At 38.0% G+C, this 23,069-nt stretch overlaps 1 protein-coding gene and 1 non-coding gene across 2 annotated transcripts in view; one reads left to right on the top strand and one right to left on the bottom strand.

The window, feature by feature from the left end:
• Positions 1 to 17,360, top strand: part of LOC139743216 (coiled-coil domain-containing protein 78-like) — a 32,919-nt gene extending 15,559 nt beyond the window's left edge. Inside the window, exons 10-21 of the mRNA XM_071653713.1 lie at positions 549 to 635; positions 1,555 to 1,734; positions 2,874 to 3,047; positions 4,335 to 4,376; positions 6,013 to 6,101; positions 7,008 to 7,086; positions 7,908 to 8,033; positions 9,307 to 9,509; positions 10,712 to 10,888; positions 12,051 to 12,102; positions 12,380 to 12,480; positions 17,198 to 17,360. Of these exons, the coding sequence (XP_071509814.1) occupies positions 549 to 635; positions 1,555 to 1,734; positions 2,874 to 3,047; positions 4,335 to 4,376; positions 6,013 to 6,101; positions 7,008 to 7,086; positions 7,908 to 8,033; positions 9,307 to 9,509; positions 10,712 to 10,888; positions 12,051 to 12,102; positions 12,380 to 12,480; positions 17,198 to 17,360 (1,473 nt within the window). The remainder of the gene's footprint in view (positions 1 to 548; positions 636 to 1,554; positions 1,735 to 2,873; positions 3,048 to 4,334; positions 4,377 to 6,012; positions 6,102 to 7,007; positions 7,087 to 7,907; positions 8,034 to 9,306; positions 9,510 to 10,711; positions 10,889 to 12,050; positions 12,103 to 12,379; positions 12,481 to 17,197) is intronic.
• Trnas-gga (transfer RNA serine (anticodon GGA)) lies at positions 255 to 327 on the bottom strand. The gene has a single exon. It is a non-coding gene; the product is annotated as a tRNA-Ser (tRNA).
• Positions 17,361 to 23,069: the final 5,709 nt, after the last annotated feature.

The following is a 23,069-nucleotide window of genomic DNA, read 5'->3' as shown; positions in this document are numbered from 1 at the left end:
ATGAATATAATATTAAAAGTGTCCAGCAACATGAAAATTCATGCTTGTAGTATGCAAGGAATCTTTCACTTTACTTATAGATATGGGATTAATTTCTTAGTGGTAAATATTAGTGCTGTTATTCACATTAGTGAAATTCTTCCGTTGAGATGTTTTCATTGCAACTGATTGACAAATTGCCCTACATCAACATAAATAAGCACTGAATTGATCAGTGTTTTAGTAGTAGCCATGATAAAAAATCATGGGCGTACATACTCGAGCAGGATTCGAACCTACGACCTCCTGATCTCCGGACAGGCGTCATCTCCACTAGACCACCGAGCTTCCGCCCGACAGCAAGTGTTGGTTCTAATCCTTATAGCATGTAGCGGGTACTGCTTTTGTTATTCAAATTTGTGTCAATGTAGGCCAATTTGTCAATCAGTTGCAATTAGTGCTGTTGTTTTCAATCACCTCCTTTCTTGGTCATTTGCTGTGTATACAGTACAACTGTACAATTCTGATGCGGAAAACACTCAAAATTTTCTTCATATTTCGCACCACAGCTGTCAAAATTGCTGGTTGATCTTAGGATTGAAAACAACAAGCTGAAGGAAAGAGGAGCCCAGGAAAACTTTGAGCTGAAGAATAAGGTATGAGATGCAAATCCATCACTATTCCACAATTTGTGTAATTATGAAACTATTCACATAATGATTCTGAAAACTTTGGCAGTTTGCCAAAATTGAAATGATTTGCAGGTTATCTCTTGATCCTCTTCTGTTTATTCATTTTGCTCCATTCTCGTATTTCATTTACAAAATGCCTGTGGGCTACATCTGTGGTGATATGTGCTGTGGAAATGTGGTTCATTATCATATTTTAAGATTCCCATTCCACTCTGCTTGCTTGGTTGCTGCAAAATATATTGGAGGGACATACATTGCAGATAGCATCAACTGGAAATCAATAGATGGATGAAAAAGGAAATATATCAGAATCCATTCCTGTGTTTAGTAAGCATATATCTTTGCAGAGTAAATATCTGGGCTGATGCACATATTTTGCTACAGTAGTTAATAGTGCATGACCTTGAGAGGAAAGAGGGCATTGTGGAATAGCGTACAGTCATCATTTACAATGTGATATGGTTTCATCTGAGTTTTTTTTTAAATCTCATTCCTTTTACTGAATTGAAATGCATGAGCTTGTAAAGTATCGACACTTTTCTAATGTAAGGTTAGGGTACTGTTTCACTGTGGCTGATATTGTTTAATAGATGTGAATGCAGATTAAACAAGGAAGGCAGGCTACAGCAGTAGGAGAAATAATGTCACTAGAACAGGCCCAAGGAAATAACATTTCAAGACAATGCCATTTTCAGTTTGGAAATAGATTAGAAATGCAAGGTTTTATGTTGAGAACTGCGTAGAAGAGATAACATAATGAAATATATATTACTTGCATGTATACTCTTGCTCATTTCTTAAATGCTGCCTAATTACATATTATTTTCCTTTAAGGCAGATTTCTACTTTATTAATGAATACTGGCATTCATACTATACTGTAGGTATTGGCGCTGGAGAACCGACTGATACAGACGGAGTCTGAACGAGACAGGCTACTGAGGGACTTCCGACATGTCAGGGATCACTTTGACGAGATGGATCGTGAAAGGCAGAATGTAGGAGACCGTTTCGTGGACCTCAGTGCAGACTACAAAGCACTGGCCAAGAAATACGAGAGTGAGGTACGTGTGATTAGAGCATCAAAGCCCATTGACTGTGCACATTCTCCCATGCTGTAATATTACTGTGAATGGGTATCATAGTATCTAGGTACTGTCATAAATAGCATAGGAACATGATTTTATGATGGATTGGTATAGTGGAACCATGAATTGCAAGGTCACAAGTTCAAAGTCTTGACCAAGGCAGTCACACTAAGCTACACACATAGTATACACATGCAGTGATGGTCGAAGGAGAGATAGGTCTTTAAATGGAGAGAGAAAAAGAGATCGGTGTAGTAAGATGAAAACAAAGATAGATAGATAGATAGATAGCTAGATAGTAGATGGATGGACAGATGTATAGTTACTTCATGCTACAGAAAATAGGGAGAAACACTGGCCTTTTTTATATGTAGAGCTTCAAGTTAAGTTCTCAGAATTGAACACGTTTTTTGTCTGGTTACATTGTGAAACATTAAGCTGTACATTGATCTCATAATCAGTGGCACAGCATTGAGCAAAAGGACCACTGACTGCTGTGCTTGGCCTCTTCAGCTTGGGATATGCTGCATCCATTATCATCAGTGTCCTTTGATTATAGGAGTATCTACTGTACTTGTCTCACTTCACATAATGTAACACTGTCAATTCACCAGCTACCAGAGTGTGATGTCATACCCATTCATCACCATGGAAACTGGTTCTAGACAACCTCACCTGTCTGAACACATTAGCCCAAATTCACGAAGGTGATGTAAATCTAAGCCAGGGTTTATGCAAATGTCTTCTGCATAAGTACAACTGACAGATTTCATATGCCAACAGACGTCCAGTAACAAACGCACATTTATACACACGCTTATTTTAGACCATTGTCTAAATTTGTACCATGGTCTACACCTTCATGAATTTGGATCACTGTTGTTAGCAATGCTTACACCTTGTTCCAACCCAAGCTTTAACAAAAGACTGTGACATAATTTCTGTGGTACCCTGTACTGTGTTGTATTGAGGACTTGATCTCCTATTAGTAGTTCTGGTAGTGTGGAGGAGTGAAGTGAGCATGCTTCTTTTGATGGTAAGCTAGTTTGATTTGTGTGTTCCTCCTCCGTTACCCCTTGCCCCCCCCCCCCCCCCCCCCCCCCCCCTCCATACAGGTGGCAAGGAACCAGCAGCTAGGCTTGGAGCTCCTCAACCTCCTGAATGCCGAGGTGACGCTGCTGAAGCAGAGAGACAACCTGGGCCTGGCAGGGGAGAGTAAACGAGGGATGGGGGAGGACCTCTCCAGGGTCAGGGACATCGCTCTGGGACTGTCTGCGGAGAGACAGAAGGTGAGTTATGGCTTGTGCCTGATTAGCTGAGACTCCCTTGCAGATTTCCACCCCTTTCATGTTATTGCAAAATTCACCCAATATCTTTGGAGAACTCACAGGTGATGTTGCAGTATTGAAGGCATGGGGGGTAAAATCCCAGGTAAAATGCTGGGTGACTTTTTAGAAATCTTCTCCTCGAACTAGCCCTTGTAAACTCCGGGCTGTTCGCTCGAACTCCAAGGTGATGCTGTAGTATGAAGGGTTGGGTATCGCGGGTAAACTCCTGGGTGAAAGCTACTGCATACCAACAGCATCTTGCGGGCCACTTCGTGCGTGCGCCATCCACATGTAAATCCAGCCAAGAGCTCATGCGCTAAATAATTAAGAAAGAAATTTTTTCGCTGGTGTTCCACATTTGATTTCCTGTTGAATCTCCCATTGATCTCGGAGTGACTAGCAGGAAAGGGGGATTATCTCCAGTTTTGATCACGCTTTCATGTCAGCAATGACAACAATGAAAACAATAGAAAACAAAAGGTCAAAAAACAATGAAATACATAAGAAATTAACAAAACAATAAAAAACAAAAGAAACTGATTTTGATTGTGCTAAGTGACCACATGACATGGTTTGCTTTCATAGTCTGTAACCCTTATATGTATAAGTAATTTAGCAGTAGAAGCAGTGCTTTGGTGAAAAGTATGTGCTTGCTGCCACTCATCTGCTTTTTAAAGGGGCATTCCGGACGATTTTCATAATTTCACATCATAAAGTACATAAATCAACAGCTCCATGTATAGATTCGTGGAATTTATTGTGGTCCTTGAGCAGAGAAACCAATTAATTGAAATCTTAAACAAATTACACTGAACAGTGTTGATGACATCAGAGCCTCATATATTTCATAAATGTAGCAGTGTAATTCCATTACAATACCACTTGCTCAACAAGTTCACCTGTGAAAAATCTATGCATGCCTTCTTCTTTTGTTCTGCTTCCTTGAGCCCCAACTCATGCATTCTTATCATGCTTATGGTGAGGCTGGCATGTCATCATCCTTGTTCATTGCAATTCGTTATAAATTTTGAAAACACTCTCATTCCTTATCCCAATCACTATAAATTCTGAAATTCTGTACTCAGTTTAACTGATTTATAGCTGTTCAAATGTAAAAGTCTGAAAATCATCCGGAGGTCCCCTTTAAGATGTAGCTCTAGTGAATCTTATGCTGCGACTGAAATATATCTTGGAATTTGATATAATTCTTTTTTTTCCATTTGTTTTATTTCTTTTCATTCTTTGCAGTTTGCAGCATCAGATAGGGACAGGCACGAAGTCAGACAGAATGTGAGTGTAGAAACCAAGACATTTCCATTGATGCAAACTGTCAAAAGCTTTACACTGTCCTTCACAACTGGCAATTGACTGTCTTTTATGGAGCACTCTGTGCCCCTTTTAAGAATATGGTCACTTAATGATACTGAAATGTTAAAAGCTGTGTAGGTGTATGGAATGTATGCTCATTGTTATACCCCCGCCACACGTAGTGTGAAGGGGATATATAGGAATCAGCGTGATGTTGGTCGGGCGGGCGGTCGGTCTTTTGTTTCTGACAAGATTCTCTTACATACTAGGTGTGCTATATCTTTCATTCTTTCATGTGACCTTAAATGTTGGTTTTAGCTTTGTACCTTAGGGGCCGTTCACAATTATCAACATTTTCACAAGCGTACAAACCATACGCTGGGGGGGGGGAGGGGGTCAACACCCGGCGTACGTTTTCCAATTTCAAAAAATGTCGATCCATATTCTCGCGCCCATCCCGTCTGATCACGGCCTCTTGTCTCGCTCGCATGCACTATTATGCCCGCGCGCCCACAATGCAAGAAGGAAAATGCAAATACGTGCTTGGAAACACTCAGTGTGTGACCAGAAATATCCCACTCGGTATCGACCAAAGAGCGTACAACCCTTTGGTTGCTGAAGCACCAGGATGAGGAGGGACACAAACTGAAAAAAGGCAGACAAAGCAAGAACTGGACACAGTGAAAATAATGCGGGGAAAAAAAATCAAAATTTTTTTCCTTACACTTTAATGGGGGAGGGAGGGGGGGTTTTGAAAAGTGTATGGTTTGTACACTTGTGAAAATGTTGATAATTGTGAATGATCCCTTAGTATGTAGTTTCTGATGGTGAAATTTGAGCACACTTTTTCACATTTGTGATACTGGTGCTAAATTAGGGGAAAAAAAAGTGTCATTATTTTGTATGCTATACAAGCATGAAGTATAGGAAATTTAACTTTGTTCTGTGATCCAAGTTTTATTTATAACTCAGGACAAGCTGTATAAACAGTGAAAGTGTAGTTCAAGAGAAACTTTTCAGACTTTTTAGATTGTTTACCTGAGATATACATAAATTGTAGCTCACCACATTCTGCAGGAAAAGTGATGGACATGTCATTGAAACATAAAGTGCTAAAACTTGCCGAAGACCTTTCCCTCAAAAAGAAACTGTAACAAAAATGGATATGTAAAGGATCTAATGTGAGGAAGGTTACTGTGACATGTCCCAAAACTGGCTTGCAAAAATATATGTCTCTTGACTCTCCAAACATTCCATGTTTAGTGAATCATCTTTATATGTGTATTATATGATGTCTTTGTAAAGATCATGGTACATAGCACATAGAGAATTTCCTGGTTTTGCTGGAGGCTCCCAGCAAAAAACAAAACAAAACAAAACTATTTTTTCAAGTCCTGACAAAAGAACATCAAAGCCCTCCTGGTTTAGGCATTACTATTGCCAGTTGGGATGCATATTAGTCACACACTGGTTTCTTGCTTAAAGTTTGAATATTTCCTGATTTTGATGTGTGAATGTTGGTAGCCCTGAGCTGTTGTACAAATTGAGGGGTAGATTCCACTGTGAAAACCATATGATGGCTTTACCTGAAGTGCTACTTCTAATTTCGCACTCCTAGTTGTTTGGGGACCAGGACAAGTTCCGGGGAGAGATCGCCAAAATGAAGAGTCACTATGACAACGAGCAGGACAAGCTGCAGGGCATCATGTAAGAACTCAGCACACTCATCTCCACCTGCAGTTTGCATATCGTGTTTACATTGTTCATCACATGTAGAGCTTGTGGTGTTATGCTCTGTTCTGTAACACAACCAGCCATCTCAAGATCAGCTTTTCGTAGCAAATGCATTCTTTACCTCCTGAGAAAAAAACAACACGGGATTCTCACTGTAAGGTTTACTGCCGTACAACTGTATGTGCATGGTAGTGAACATTTGATCAGAGCAAAGTTGGGTGAAACCTAATTTTGTATCTCATGTTTGTTTCCATATATTTCCCTAATTTCAGTGATAGAAAATCAAAGAGAAAGGCAAACATGAATATGACAGATTTATATGTCACCATAAGGCACTTGAGTTTAAACATCTCCTGTTTGTTGGAACAGAGCATGAATATCCCTGCACAGTCCAGGATTTGGTCTTCCAGCTCATGAAGTTTAATTGTCTTTAAGTCTTATTAAAATTAGTGAATTCTTGTATTAAGTTCTTTTTATTGCTACTGATCGACAAATTGCCTTACATCGAGGATGGTAAGCACCAATTAATCAGTGTTGTAATACAGTGGAATCCCATTGTAACGAAGTCCTTTGGGCCAGCAGTTTTCTTTTGTTATATCGAAATTTCGTTATAACAGAACAATTCAACAATGAAAATACATAGAGTGAATGATGTTGTGGCCTGAATTTTTGCTTCGTTGTATCCGGAATTACGTTATAACCGTGTTCATTATAACGGGAGTGCACTGTAGTAGCCATCATACTGACAATTTAAAAAGGTAATAAAAAAAAAAATCAGGGGCATTCATGTCTCTGGTCTCTAAACATTTTATGTTCCATGTTTGACAACCAAGTTGATTTGATTCAGCTCATGGATTTGTTTGTCTGATTGTTTTCCAGATCCCAGTTGAATCGTGACTTGCAAAACATGAGGGAGTCTGGTAGAGAGTCCCAGCGCAAACTGGCAGAGGCAGAAGTGGTATGTGTACTCACATAGTCAGAATCATATAATTTCTTGCCTCAGTTACTCCAAATTGGCTCCCAAAGGGCTAGATCAGAGCCATCAACTGCTGTGTTTGGATGTTATGTGTTCTTTTTCTTCTTCAAATGTAAGAAAAACAAATAAATTAAAGTATTAATTGTAGAATATGATTTAGTATGCTTGATTTGTGCAAGTTTCCAAATGTTTCACCCAAAACATGACTTATGCCTTCAAAATTCTTCTTTATTCTTCAGATCATCTGCAGAGCTTAGCAGCTCTGCTACAATTAATCCCGCAAACAATTCACTCAGGCATACAGAGATTTTATCAAATGAACATACAGATATCTCTTTCCCTCATAGAAGAGTGGTTGTGAGTGGCAAGACAAAGATACCATTGCTGAGATGTAAGACCCATTGAAAAATTCTGAGATATAGCATGATCTTCCAACTGGTAATTTCAGTCCTCATCACCAGCACTCGTGGTTCAAGCTGGTGGAGTGTGTGATCATTGGCAAGTTTTGTTCGTAAGTTTGTCAAGCTACTGCTGATTCATGAGTTCTTAAATAGCTTGGAGTTTGCAAACTCTTTTTCCATTTACAGTTTAGTTTTCAGGCAAAATCATTATCAAAGGCTTTGTATATCCGTTACTATACATGATTTTAATCATAGAGAAATCGTAGATTGTGTAAAAAGTTTGACTAAAAATTGTTTGATATGTGCAGATTTACGTGATAATTGGATGATGCTTCAAGCGAGTAAAGAATAGAATATGTGTATGAATTTAAAGATGTAACATTATATTCTACATATTTCAAGGAACTGGTGACCCTCAAAGCAAAGACCAAGGAGCTACAGTCAACAAACAGCAAATTGCAGCTTGACCTAAAAGAGAGGAATGAAGAGGTCAGAGCGAGACTGGTCAAATATCTGCAGGATGTTGCAGTAAGTGTTGTTTTCAAGTCACTACAATACTAGTACACACTCTCTCATATTCTTAAAAGTTGAATTCATGCACCTTCTCTGTAAATTAATGAATTATTTTGTCTGTGTATATGTTATAATGGATCCTTACTGTCAGCATTGAGAGTCTATACCCATGGTGGCATAATAGGGATAAAAAGTGTTGATAATCTCAACTCCTGATATCTATGCACATTGACAAAAAGAAAGTGCTCCAGTTTGTGGCAGTCAAAGCCCCATGAGGATCAAGATACTCAAATGCCGAGGGCCAAATCCCATTTTTCAAACTTGTGCCTTCCTCAAATAGTTAGGTGGATTCAGTGAACACAAAGTCATAAGTAGGACATGTCAGTGAACATCCTTTTGTTGAGCCATGGAAACTACGACTTTGCAGATAGATGACAACACCTGATCTGCTATTTCTGATATCAGTAAAGTTTGAGGAAGATCAGAAAATCCATTCAAAATTTGTGACAATTTTCCTTTAAAATTTGTGAAATTTTCCTTTAAAATTTTCCTTTAAAATGTTTATGCCTAAAAGTTTAAAGAGTGTGTACAGTTCTGGTCGAGGTGAGGATTTAGCTTTTAACATTTTGCGAGATATTAAAAAAACCACTCTATGAGATGTCAAAGAGCATGCAATTCTAAGGGGTATCAAAAGTTTATTTGATGAAAATCGGTTTTGAAATGGCCGAGATATCCAAAAACAAGGTGAAACAAAGAGATCCTAATAAAGTTGGGGCCTGTCGCCTTTTATTATTATTATCTTTTTGGATATCTCGGCCATTTGAAAACCAATTTTCATCAAATATATGTTGAATCCTTCTTAAAATTACATGCTCTTTCATATTTCATAAGAAGTTTCTCATTATCTCACTTAAGAATGTTCAAAACATGAATCCTCACCTCAACCAGTACTGTACAGTCCCTTTAACATTTGCAAACATTTACTGATGATGAATAAAAAGTATCATGTGTAGAAGTGGATAAAATGATGGGCTGTCAGTGATGTCCATTGATGTTGTTACTTGTGTGCTCAAAGCCGTAAATGTACTCCGTCATTGTGTTTTCCATATCTTATATTTGTAGGTACATGGTGTATGTAGATGCAGTGCAGCAACTGATACAGAAGTTCTGTAAATTTGGAATAAACCTGACTATGTCATTCCCCTGCTTGCTTGTTTATTGTTCACTGGTTTATTTAGTAGGGTTTTGTTGTTTTGTTTTGATTTGTTGAATCTTTTTTTTTTTTTAGAACCACATTGACAGGCAGCAGCAGCAGCAAACTGGTGGCCGGGGAACTGGGGAAGGCTTGAAGGGCCAGGTGGCTGCCATGATGAAAGACCTGCAGAAGACCTACCGCACGAGGGAGTCTCAGCTGAGTGACGCTGCTAGGGACTACAAGCATGCAGCGGACAAGGTGTCCGAGAAACATCAGCAGCTCCTTGTGGAGTACAGGTAGGGACCACCTGTAGGGTTTTCCATCATCCCATGGATTAGCCTCTCTCTCTAGCTTTGTTTCAAGGATCAATGTTTTTCTTTCTTACATTAAATAAAAAAGAAATAAAACCCTTCATTTTGCCAGGTCATGGTCTTCTTTTTACAGAATCGAGAGAAAATGGTCAAAACAATACACCTAAAGAGAAATTACTGAGTAGACCTTGGTCCTGTTTTTGGTATTGTAAGTCTCAGGTAATATATATTCTGTATATTGCCTGAGATGAGCAATATACATTCTGTATATTGGCAATACCAAACTTCTGGTATTGTAAGTCTCAGGCGATAAACCGAATGCAGTAAGTTGTTCAGATGATATTTTTTTGTTAGTCCTATTTTAGTAGACCACAGAAACAGTAGGCTGTAGGCAAGTTCTTAGGAAAAGTAGTTGATGCACATGATCCGTGATGTATTGTCCCTTGTCCTATTGTAATAAATTCCTTATACAGTCAAGCCTGTCTATAGCGGCCACCGAAGGGAGATGAAAAAAGGTGACCATTATAGACAGGTGCCCGCTGCAGACAGGTTCTTTAACAAGCCTTTTCTCCTACAGGGAATTGTTTTTAGTGGTCATATAGACCGATTCTGTGACGCGCTATGTGTATTTTTGGCATGGGCAGCGCCATTAACGCGGTGTCTTCGCCGACCCCCTCTCCCCCACCCCCTTCCGCGCGCGGAATGAAAAACTGATGCATGGTCGTTTTAGCCAATAGGCGTGTCGTACTGAGTGCGCGAATGCTTGCTTAGTGCGCGATAAACATGTTGCCCGTGGGGTGGGGGAGAGGAGAGGGGGGTCAGCTAAGACACCTCAAAATGAGCTCATGGCTGCGCCCAGTGCCACAAATTGTCTGCTGCCCTCAACGAACCCGAATCGGTCTGTATGGCAGGTGGCTGCTATAGACAGGTGGTCGCTAAGATGGGTTTGACTGTACTGCACATGTAAGGCCAATGCTTTGAAAAGTGATTAATTATTATGATGTCTAGTTTCTGATCCTATTTCAAAGATCCCTTAAAGAGCTAGTCACAAGCAAGTTTTCGAACATTATGTCATCCTTATGATGTATATTTTTTGATCCAGCTTTAATAGACCAGTAATCAGCATGTCTTATGCAAAGACTCAGTCTTTCCTTACAATGTCTGGTTCTTGGTTTTTCCTCCAATAGAATCCTAAGACAGCAGGTGTTGGAGAAGAAGATTGCTGGTCTGGACCCAGGGCCAGAGGAACAGGACCTGACTCTTGATGTAGATGAGGTTGAGTCAGCCAACAGGAGAGAACTGACCAAGGTCATGAAGAAACTGAAGGAGACAGAGGAACAGCTGGAGAGGACAAGGAGAGAAGGGTGAGGAGAGAATTCTGCCCCAGTCATCCTTAATCCTTTGCATGCCACATTAATTTACTATCGATAGGTTTGTGTGTAAAATTTGTGCACATGACACTAGTTGGCTTAAGAAGGGTTAAAGCATTTAATTGAAGAACCGTCCCCTCCAAATTGTGTGCATTGGATGACGTGTTTGAGGAAATATGAATAGACACTGTGGGCTTACTTTTTGGATATGGGTAAGGCATGACTGCGCAGTTCACATCATAGAGCATATTTCCATTACCTTTCCCTTCTGGTTAACCTGTTGAAGACTAGTCCTTAGTGTACTCAGGCAGGCATTTATGGGAAATGTGTTATATCAAAATCAGCTCATCCTCAATGGGTCCTCAACATCAGCTGCTCCTCAACAGGCTTACAACTGTCTATAGTTGGGTGAATATGTCTTTTTTCAGTTCCATTGGGGGCGGCCTTTCCTCATGACATAATGAGGAAATTGAATTTATGTAAACTAATAGGTAACACATACCAATTTATGCCACTGTTGTCCTTTAGCGCAGTGCGTCATTAGTACGTGATAGTCAATCGTGTATTTTGAGGATGTACATAAAGCATGACACATTGCCCCTGAAGAGCTGTTGGCAGTAAGCCCTTTATTGCACAGTTTTAACATTGTAATGTACATGTACTTGTACGAAAGTCATCATCAATTGAAGAGTTTTGATTGCAAAATGGCTGTGCCTGTGGGCTAAGCACCATTTTAAAACATTTTGATTTAACTTTATCATTCAAATGGAGCAAAATACAACCTTTCCTGTTATACCTCACTTGTAGAATAACATGGAATGTTCTTTAAGTTATGATTAGAAAAGAAATCCCATATTTTCTTACTATTTTCTTGGCTTTGTAGTAGCTTTAATCTCAAATATCTCAACTTTAAGATTGGTATTTAATCATTTTGTGATCAAACTTCTAAATTATCTTTGGTCAGAATATGACGAGAAGACAAAAAGCAAACCTACAAACAGAGGGAGTTATGTTATGGTTAAACATGAAGGTACCTTGAGAGAAATGGCAGTAGATATGTTTAGATGAAAGAGCAACTGTTTGATTTAGACCAAAAAAAAAAAGCTGAATAAAATAAAATGAAATATTTATATAACTATGATCTTAATCTCTGCAGGACAAGTGATGAACGATGGAAATCCCTCAAAGATGAATTCATCAGAACTCAGGTGAGTCATTGTAACTGATCCTATTACTTTAGGACAGTTATTCACATTAACTTCAATTTATTGCCTGTGTAGTGATAGATTTCTTTCTATTGCAATAATCCCCTCTCTGTATTGCTTGGAAACATTCAGGTGTGCATTTAAATTTTTGAAGAATGTTACATGTTTTCTCTTTTTTTATTACTATACTTTATTTCAGGATAGATATCAGATTTATTGTGTATGACTGTTGCAAACATGTTGTTCATCATTTGTTTTATGAACCCCATACTTCATGCAGAATGAGCTTGAAGCTGAGAGAACCCACCTCCTTGCCAATAACTCAGTCCTGGAGGAACAGCTTGCTGAGTGCCAGGACTACATACAGAGTCATATGACTAGGTGTGTATCAAACCAAGTGAACTTTCACCCTTTCATTTTGCCTGTTTTTCTTTTCTTTATTTCTTGTACAATTTTACGCATCAGCTAGTAAGTTCTAATATGGACAGACATCCCGAAACTGACTGTTGAGTAAGTGAACTTGTGTGATTTTTGTCTTTCTTAATCCGTACAGTATCTCAGCGACTTTTGTTGGGATCTTTGCAATTACCTTTATCCATATTTTATTACATCTAAGTTTTGTTTTTGTTTCGTCAGTGGTTTTATTTGGGGGAGGATTAAGTTATCACTGAATAGATATAATAACACAGCAAGTTGCAGCTGATTACATGGGAGAGTGAGGATTTGTGTGTGAGCAAGGTATACATAAATTACAATTTTTGCTTTGTAGTCCAGGCTAGAAGGCACCTAACCTTGTTTTTTGATATATACAATGTTTTTTGGTGGTTTCTTGTCAATTCGAGGGTGCTGATTCCAAATCCGATTGATGCCACTCGCGTAACCTTGAGCATTTTCGGCAAAATGCAAAAATCCAAAATGGCCGCCAGATATGCTAATTTGGCCGTGATAATCACAATAATGTGCATTCTGTGACCAATTATTCCACCAAACTTTGTATATTTCTGTTCCTAGAGTTACTCCATGTGCATTTGCAACAGAATTTTCATTTCATATAGTTTCATTTGGTATTTAAAGCTCATTTTCAAATCAAAATGGCCGTCATTCCTATGCTCATGTACAATATGAATGGCAAAAAGTATGCATGGAAATATATAACAAATTTACTGTATTTCCAGTTCCGTACCTATGCTGTAATAAAGTGTTGCATGTGCAATACTAATATGTTGGGTGCCACTTACAATATAGTGGGCCTACATGCATTTTTATTCTTCTAAATGCAAAAATTCAAAATGGTCGCCACTCTTATTCTCCTGTACAATATGAATAGCAAAAATATACGTGGAAATAGAAAACTAATTTGCTGTTTTTTCTGACATGCAGCTATATTGTCTGTTAAGATTTAGTGCTGATCATTATCTGAAGGATGTTCCTAACAAAAAGTGTTTCTTTTGTGATGCAAAAAACCCAATCTAACACATAAATTAGGATTTTCACTAACAATTACGGATGGAGTTTTGAGCATTTAACAATCATAAAGCTTGCGATGTTTAACACAATTTCATATCTTTTATTTTGTTTCAACAAAAAAAAAATATTTACTAAGTGCACTAAACACCACGCCAAAAAAGAAATCAATAATGTACCATCATATTCTACATGCAAGTTGAATATAAAAGTGTAATACTAACAAAATATATTAAGAAGCCTACATACATATCATTTATCAAGTGTTAAAAATGGAGGGGGAGCTAGAAAGCAAAGCTTCTATGCATTCCCCTAAAACCATTATTAATAAGGTACAGAAAAATCATATACAGTACTGTAGAAATACATGATTGTGGACAAAAACATTAATGACAGAACTAACAACCCTTTACAATGTAGCTTTTTTTTCCAGCAAGAAGTTGGAGGGGGGGGGGAGTTCTGAGGCAAGTTTTAAATGGATGATAACCTCCATCGCTTTGTTATGATATAATATAGGAGTAACACTTTGATATTATCGAGCAAACTTTATTTTCTTCATTTTTATTGTCTTTAAAGATCTCTTTAATTGGATATTTGGCAGCAGGTGACATCAGCCCCAAATTTGCAAGATTCTCAGGCTAAAGATGCATATCAGTCCTGCAATTGCCTCAATTGCAATCACATCTGATTATGTTCAGTACTTCCTCTGGGGTCAGAGGGTGATTTTTTTTTTTTTTTTTGGCCATAGAAACAGGATGAAGACATCAAAGACTTGCTTCACCACCCTTTGAAGCCCTTTGGCTTTGTAACTTGGGTGGTATCAGAGGTGACATCAGACCAACATCTGCACCACCCTGTTTTGGGGTCAAAGCTTTGAAGCGAAGGAGGGAAATCTATAGGTTGGCTTGTGGGATTTCAGACGCATTGATGGCAGGTTGTTCGGGGGGGAGGGGGGGGGGGGGGGCATTTCATGAAGCGTTTTGTCAGATTTTTTTTTTTGACAAGCTGTTATAAGCTACTAAAATCCTTGTATCTGATTGACTGAGAGCAAATTTGTCAGACAAACTTGTCAGACAAAACGCTTCCCCTTGTAAGACAATTGCAGGATTGCAGGGGTCGCGGAACCGAGGGTTGGGCAGCAACAGAGGTGGGGCAAACAATAAGTCATGTGTAAAACAAGCCCCTTGACTGAAATGGACCCATTACACGTACATTCATCATGGATCTTCTGCGTTATATTAACATTGGTAAATATTCCATGATTCCACAACTCATTATTGAAGGAAAGTTGTGAGCAAAGTACTCATGTCCAGACAGAAAAGGAGTCACTTTTACAGTGGCAGCATCATATGTGTCAATTCCATTACAAAGCAGTGGCGGATCCAGAGGGGGGCGCAACCGGCGCACGCCCCCCCCCCCCCTTTATTTTTCGTGAAAAACAAAAGAAATTAAAAAAAAATGAAATGAAACCCCGAAGTGCCACCAGAAATATTAGTCACGCCCCCCCCCCCCCTTTACAGAATTCCTGGATCCGCCCCTGCAAAGTGATTGCATTCCTACACAAAATACAAAATCATCTTGGATATTTCAAAATAGGACTACTGTGGTGTGATGGACTGTTTCCTGACTATCTGTTTACTATAATAAAGTAAAAAATATAGATATAGTGGTACTACTAGCGATACTTTACCAAACTCTTTGTAATCCTTCAAACACACTTGTCCATGCTGTTACATTTTAACCAGCCTTGAGCAAGTAGGGAAAATCATGCAATCACAGAGCCAGTGGTAAATCTTATCTACGATATAAAGATAAGACAGAAGGTCATTTGTCATTTGTGTTTTCAAGCAAATCATTATTCTGGGTTAACATGGCAAAATGTGGGGCGTATTTTTTTTTTTATTTCAGAGATTTGACGAAAGGAAGCGAGGTGGTCCCCTTGTTCCACTTTCCCATGCCTCATGTTCTTTCTCGGATGAGGGGGTTGAAGAGTTTGTGTAATATCGCTTTTAGATAATGTAGAACATAACAGTTATTTCGAAATTTCATTTGTGTCATCATCTAAGATTTAGCCTTTTAATTCAATAAACACAGTGAATATTATGATGTTGAACATCTCAAGGCAAATAAGTATGAAATGTTCATATCTAATAATTTCTGATAAAAGATCTTGATGTTGGCGTCAATTCAAGTTTTTGTTGGTTTTCCCCCAATTCCTAGGGGAAAATCCAGATTGAGATATGTATACAATGTAGCAAATTTGGATGTTTGCATCACAACTAAAACAGCTTTTTGTTATGTTAGTTAGTAACAACCTTCTGATTTATAATCAGCATCCAAATTGATAACCAGTGCAGCTGCATGACAGAAAACAAAAAAAGAAAATTTGTTTATTGCCATGTGCATTTTGCCGTTCAAATTGTACAGAGGAATATGAGTGGCATCCATTTTGAAGTTTTGTTTTAAGAAGAATATATAAGCCTACAAACAATATATTTTCTGTTTGTTAGTTTGTTTGCTTGCTTGCTTTGCTAGCGGCAGCCATCAGATTTGCATTGCACATGCAACACTTTATAACAGCATAGGTACGGAACTGGAAATACAGTAAATTTGTTATATATTTCCATACATACTTTTTGTCATTCATATTGTACATGAGCATAGGGATGGCGGCCATTTTGAATTAAAAATGAGCTTTGAATACCAAATGAACCTATATGAAATGAAAATTCTGTTGCAAATGCACATGGAGTAGCTCTAGGAACAGAAATGTACAAAGTTTGGTGGAATAATTGGTCACAGAATGCCCATTATTGTGACTATCACGGCCAAATTAGCATATCTGGCGGCCATTTTGGATTTTTGCATTTTGCCGAAAATGCTCAAGGTTACGCGAGTGGCATCAATCGGATTTGGAATCAGCACCCTCGAATTGACAAGAAACCATCAAAAAACATTGTATATATAAAAAAACAAGGTTAGGTGCACTTTCTATGGAGCCTAGCCTGGACTATTGCATATGAATTTAATTTATGCTTTCTCTAGAGCACTCCAGTAACTGTTCAATTGGTGTGCACAAAAAGTCATGTGGATTTAAGTTTGCGGTGGACTTTGTGCTTCCAGAAATAATTCAGCATAACTCCAGAAACTAAATGATTTAAATGAATGTACTTGTACCTACAATAATGTTATTTGTTAGAAAGTAGGCAGGGATAAAATCCTCGCAATTCAAATATATGACGAACAGAACCAAAAGCAAGAAAAAAAAAAATCTATTCACTCCCAACAAAAGTGTACCATAGCATGTTGTTTACATTAAGCAAGTATAATTTTTTTCGAATTGGGACTTCTCAACAATTTCGCGAGTGGTTAAATTTGAGATTGTGGAGTACAGTACTGAAGGAAGAAATGTATGTGTTGCTCGTCACATTCATGTCGGGATGAGAATTAATACTTTCGCGTGTCTTTAAATTTGCAAATAGCACCCGACTCGCAAAATTCACGAAAATAAAACCTCACAGAAATATTTGGTGCATACAGCACTTTATTGCAATGTGGAAGTTCAGTGTTATATCTCGTGTGATTTACAGAGTTGTAGTTAGAGTGCAAACACTTGTCACTTTGTCATTGTTAGGTACAAAGATGAAATCAGAAGGCTGAGGAGAGAGCTTGGGATCGATGAGCGTCTCGAGCCAATGGGACTGTCCGAAGACTTTGGGATGTCCAGATTCCGGACAGCGAGGAACTCACACTATCCACAGTCACTCAGAAAATATAGGACGCTCCCTGAAATTTGAAGATTTAACCTTCCTGCCACGATAAAAACTTTGGAATTGGTGGTTTTTTTAAATCTTTTTTATTTATTTATTCTTTTTTTTTGCTTGTCCAATTGCAGTGAACTTCATGTACTGTATAGTTATGGGTAAACTTGGCCAAACGGGTAAACTCGGCCACTTGTAACAAGGGCTGTAGGTGCAGAGTTTCCCCATAAATGTGGTATTCATTGTTTTCAGGGCTAAGAGTATTTTTGTTCAAATTTTGATGCATGTATCTCCAAATTTATCCACTTTATTATTCTTGTGACAGTTTAGGTGAGTGCGAAATATGTAAATTTCCACTTTGCCAATATTTTCCATGTTTACTATAGCTGTGCTATGTGTTTCCGTATAGGTACTTTTTTAGTAATTATGTAGAAAGAAGAGGAAGACAGAGAGAAAGAGACAGACAGACAGAAATAAAAGTCATAGATTAATGAGGTGATTGTTGTGTTAAAATATTATCATCCCTCAGCATAGAATGAGTGGTATAACAAAAAATCTGCCGTCCAGTTATACACGTATGTGACTTAATATATGCCTTCCTGTTTACAATTTCAAAGTGGATATCGGCAAATGTTTGGGATTTGGGTGAGTATGCTTTATCATTATCTGTATTGGCTTGAGTGCATTGTGAAGGAAAGTTTTATTATCCAGTGAGACTGTTGTAACTTTATCCACTGTTTCCTACAGCATAGTGCTCATGGTTTATAAATATTAATCTAGAATATCATGTTGATATCAAAACCGTCCTTCTCACTTCCATTACATGTTCTTGTAAGACAATACTGAGATGGTAATATGTTAATGTGTATTGTGATGATGTCGCGTGTGTAAGCAGTTGAAATAGAGGAGCCAAAAGTGTCCATTTGTCTTTTTCCAATATAACTACCTGGTAGCTGTTCATAACTTATGCAGCCTTCAGGCAAAAGCCGAAATTAAGGCTTTGGTAGTACTCTCTGCTTAATCGGGTACTCTGGTTGATCAGGTAAGAAATGCTCTGGCAGACACTACCTGATTAAGCAGAGAGTACTGTATCAAATTTCAGGTCCTTTCATGTAGAAAGCAGCTTCTTGTAGATTTTTTTTTCAGGTACTCTCTTTCATTTTAATTGGTGTCCCTGTTTATGTCACACTACACAGGTTGCCTGTAACCTTCTTCATACTCAGAAAGCATATGTCGAGGTAGTGATTTTCATCACTAATACTTGACCCATCAAGTCCATGCTCCTCATTGTTACGATTTGATGCTGCATCTCTTCATGATAATCTTTATCATTCATTGCAAGCATTTCAGGTAGAGTAATAAGTGATCTTTCACTTAACCCTTCGTTGATCATCTATGTTTGCTGTAAGTGTAAATGATGCAACCATTTATGCAACCCATTGTTGATCATCTATGTGTGTTTGTTTGTTGTTGCTTGATATTCAAAATCCTGTTGATTGCTAAATTTACCAATCTTAAATATTCCACACATTTAGAAATTTAGTGGTAATGCAACGCTGTACACTTGCACTGGTCCGATGGTCCCTGACCAGTAAAAATTTCTGTCGGACCAGTAACTTTCTAGGAATGGACCAGTAAAACATGGACAAACTTGGTACCTACTGGTCCAACAGACAGGTCGGACCAGTAGAAAAAAAAAAAAAAATGGGTTAGCGTGCAGCCCTGGGAAATGAATGTTTTTCCATCATCTTGGCATTTTTTTAAGGTTCTTTGGGACTTTGTGCTGATTAGATCAACAGAAAATCAGTTTCAGGTTACTTTCTCCAATATATTATAATACAGTACTCTCCGTGTAATTGGGTATCGCTTAAACGGGTACTCCGTTTTATTGGGTAGTAATGTCAAAATCAGTTCCAGTGCACATTGAAATTACCTGATAATCGGGTTGCCTCTCTGCATAAATGGGTAAATAATTTTCTTCTTATCTAATTTCTACCCACATTTTATCACAGATTTTACACTTTAAGAAATAATGAATGTCACATTTTCCACTGCTTAATTTGCAAAGAAGACTGATGATTTGGGGAGTGATACTGATTAAACATGAAAACACATGTACCAGTACCGACTTGACACACGTAAACAAACATTATACATGGGGCTGGCACTCACAACTGCACAGACAGACAGGAGTTGAAACACTTGCGCTCCACCCTTGCTCTGCAATAACATTCACATTACAAGAAGTTTCCACGAAAATTAGGCCATGCACCAGTTTCATGATTTTGCTTTTCCCCAGTCACTTCTCGAAAAGTAACCTGGCATTCTACGTGACTAAGTGCAAGCAAAGAGACTTTTCTGAAGAATTTTCTGAAGACATAGGCCGTACTGTCCATAAAAAGAGTGTAAATTATAGCTCGTGACTGAGCAAGTGTAAGGTATATATAATGTGCCGTGCAAGCACGCGTGTTAAGCATACAATGTAGGTGTTTGGTGGAGTGTACAATACATGTACTTGTAAAAACACATTATGTGTGTCAATTGTGAATGAGACGTGTTCTTCTGTTAATCGGGTACTCCGCATAATCGGGTAAGAAACGCTCTGCCCGAGCCTACCCGATTATGCGGAGAGTACTGTACATGAGGTGCCAATTTAAATGTGTAGGGAGAATTCATCCTGTCCACCTACAGCATTCCCTGCCATTTTCAAAACCCATAGCATTATTGGGGTTCTAAATGTACATTGGACACATTTTGTCAAGTGTAATGTGCATAATTGAAGAGTTTTATCGCAAAATGGGTGAACTTTATTCTTATCAATTTGAAATATCTGTGATTAAACCTGCTAAAAGCAAAGAAAGTATCAAGAAAATAGGGGATATTTTGTATCATAGCTTCAAGAATATTCCTTGCCAGGCAACAAATGATGTATCATTGGAAATATGTCACCTTGTTTCATCTGATAACAGACTTTAAAATGTTTGGAAATGGCACTTAATTCCTTTTGCAATCAACTCTTCAATTGCTTAGTACATGTACTGATGATATGGTGCCATACACAATACACAGAATTTGGTAGTTGGCCATTAGTATACAAACTCACAGAATCTTGTAAATGTTATACAGTGCACTCCTGTTATAACGAAATGCTCGGGACCGGCAGTTTTCTTTCGTTATAACGAAATTTCGTTATAACCGAACAAATACAATTTATAATGAAAACAAGGAAACCACATATATACACTGTATATATCATATTCTGTTTGCTGTGTACTCATCATACACTGGAAAGCTATGTGAAATGTGATGGGATAACTGTATCACAATAACAAACGCAAGTTCCCCTTAGAAACTGTGGAACGAACACACAGTGGTGTGAAGCGTTCACCCATGTAGAGACGCTATAAATGCTTGTTCCGCTACGTATTTTCAAAAGCAATTCGCATTTCGTTATAACGGAGCATATTTCTTTTGTTTTTCTTTGTCTGTGGCGCTTGGAAAAGACTTCGTTATAACCGTGTTCGTTATAAGCGAATTTTTTACCATAGACTTTAATGGTGATAATTTTGGGACCAGAAGATTTACTTCGTTATAACGAAATTTCGTTATAACCGTGTTCGTTGTAACGGGAGTGCACTGTAGCTAGTTACAATTGTATGTGCATGTAGAATAACATATACCACAGAATCTTTTTTTTTTTTTTTTTGGTCAGATATGACTCGGTATTTTTGACAAACATTTTCTGCAAAGTTGTCTTGTTGAAAATCTTGCCTTTAGATTACTGATTCATGATGTTTTATTACAGGGTAGATAGTGAGACACTATTTGCAAAACTGTCCAGTAGCAGGGAGGGGATTTCCCACTAATTGAGTGATTGCCATAATTATGTTTGTATTTAGCCATAGGCTGTTTGGCATTCTTTATAGTGGATTCTTCCGAATTAACCACACCTTCAGTTTATGATTTTGGTGTGTTTTTATTGTAAATGTAGTTTGTCAAAAGCACTGATTTTCAGGGGGGGGGGTGAAGAATAATTTTTGTCATTAATGACAGTGTCAACATTCTGTGTGTCATTCATGCAATGATGTTCAGTACTTCTATTTGAAATCTGTGTTTTGTTTGGCTGATCAATGCTTGTAGATACTGAAATTATGTCAGATTCATGTTCTTATTGTCTGAAGATCAGACTTTCATGAAAAATTTGTAGAGTGTATATTTTACTATCTCAAATTAAATTTGATGTATTCTTTAAATCAATATATCTGTGATTTTATCCATTTCTCACTGTATTTATAAGTCCTGCAGCAACACTAGATTCTCCAGTTAATTCATATGTCCACACACTTTATTCATAATCAGGGTATTTTATTTTTTGCCCCCTATTGTGCCTCCAGAACGACAAAGTCATGTAGTTGGTAGTTTGAACTTACTTAGACACAGAATTTTTTAATTTCTGTAATTAAGTTTAAAGGGATCGTATAGTTTTGGTTGAGACCTAATTTCAGGTTTCTAAAATTTTTTGGTGAGATAATGAGAAACTTCTTATGAAATATGAAAGAGCATGTAATTCTATGAGGAATTCAACATTTATTTGATGAAAATTGGTTTTGAAATGGCTGAGATATATCCAAAAAAGGAGTGATTCTAATAAAGAGTGGGGCCCACACTTTATTACGATCGCTTTGTTTTACCTTGTTTTTTAATGTTTCAGTCACTCCAAGCCCGATTTTCATCAAATAAACATTGAATTCCTCATAAAATGGTATGCTCTGTACTGTATCATAAGTGTTTTCTTGGTATCTTGCAAAAAGTTAAAAGCCTAATTCTCATCTCCACCAATACTGTACCATCCGTTTAATAAGTAAGTAGATGAGTAAGTTTGAACTTACTTAAACACAAAGTTCACAAGACAACAAATATCAAACACTCAATATGTAACAGAAGTAAAGAGAAAAGTTTTTTTTTTTTCTTGTGTGGGTGAAAGAGTGATAGACAGAGAGGGAGAAAAGTCAGAAAGAAGTGGAGGAGAGGAAAAACTAAACAGATTCAAAAAATGAAAAGAGGAATGATAGTAATTGTAAAGGGGGAGATTCTGGTCATTGCTAGTTGGAGACGAACATATTAAACATATCTCACTTATTCATTTTTTTAATAATTCTTTATTAATCACACGTCACTAACAAGTAATATTCACACTACTTTATTGGTTCCTTGAATTCAAGGAATTTGTTGATGATAAAGGTAGGAAACTTCACAATTAAATCATAGTATAAAGATTGGAAGCAGGGAAATGTGTGTAGTGCCAGCATTCATCTCGTGATACGATCACCCCATATCAATTAAGCTTCTTTTTTTATTGGTTGCCGTTCTCAACTCACTCAGTCACATGGGCAACATTAATGGGAATTTATTGACGTGGTCGCGAGATGGTGAATCGGATTCCCCAAAACACATCACCCACCCACACAGTGTTTCATTAGGTCGTATTGTCGCATGGCCGATGCCGCGCTGCTCAAGCCCAGTACTGCCGCCTCATTGGTCCCCATGGTGGCCATGGGGAGCACGTGGGTGAATGCTTCGGCGGGGGGTTTAATCTCCATCGCTCCTATTTTGCGTCTCTCATCCTGTCGCCTAGGAGACGACCTCCAGGAATCCCTATCTCCCACGGAGACTGGTTCTCCATTGCCATCACTATCCTGTATAGGGAAATAGAGAAGAGGGTGGATACGTGATTGATCGTCCTCT

The sequence above is a fragment of the Diadema antillarum genome, unplaced genomic scaffold (assembly GCF_040938485.1).
Source record: "Diadema antillarum isolate AM-2024a unplaced genomic scaffold, OU_Dant_1.0 seq00001058_RagTag, whole genome shotgun sequence".
Taxonomy (NCBI): domain Eukaryota; kingdom Metazoa; phylum Echinodermata; class Echinoidea; order Diadematoida; family Diadematidae; genus Diadema; species Diadema antillarum.
Note: the sequence above shows the minus strand (reverse complement) of the source record. Positions and strands in the feature narration are given on the sequence as shown.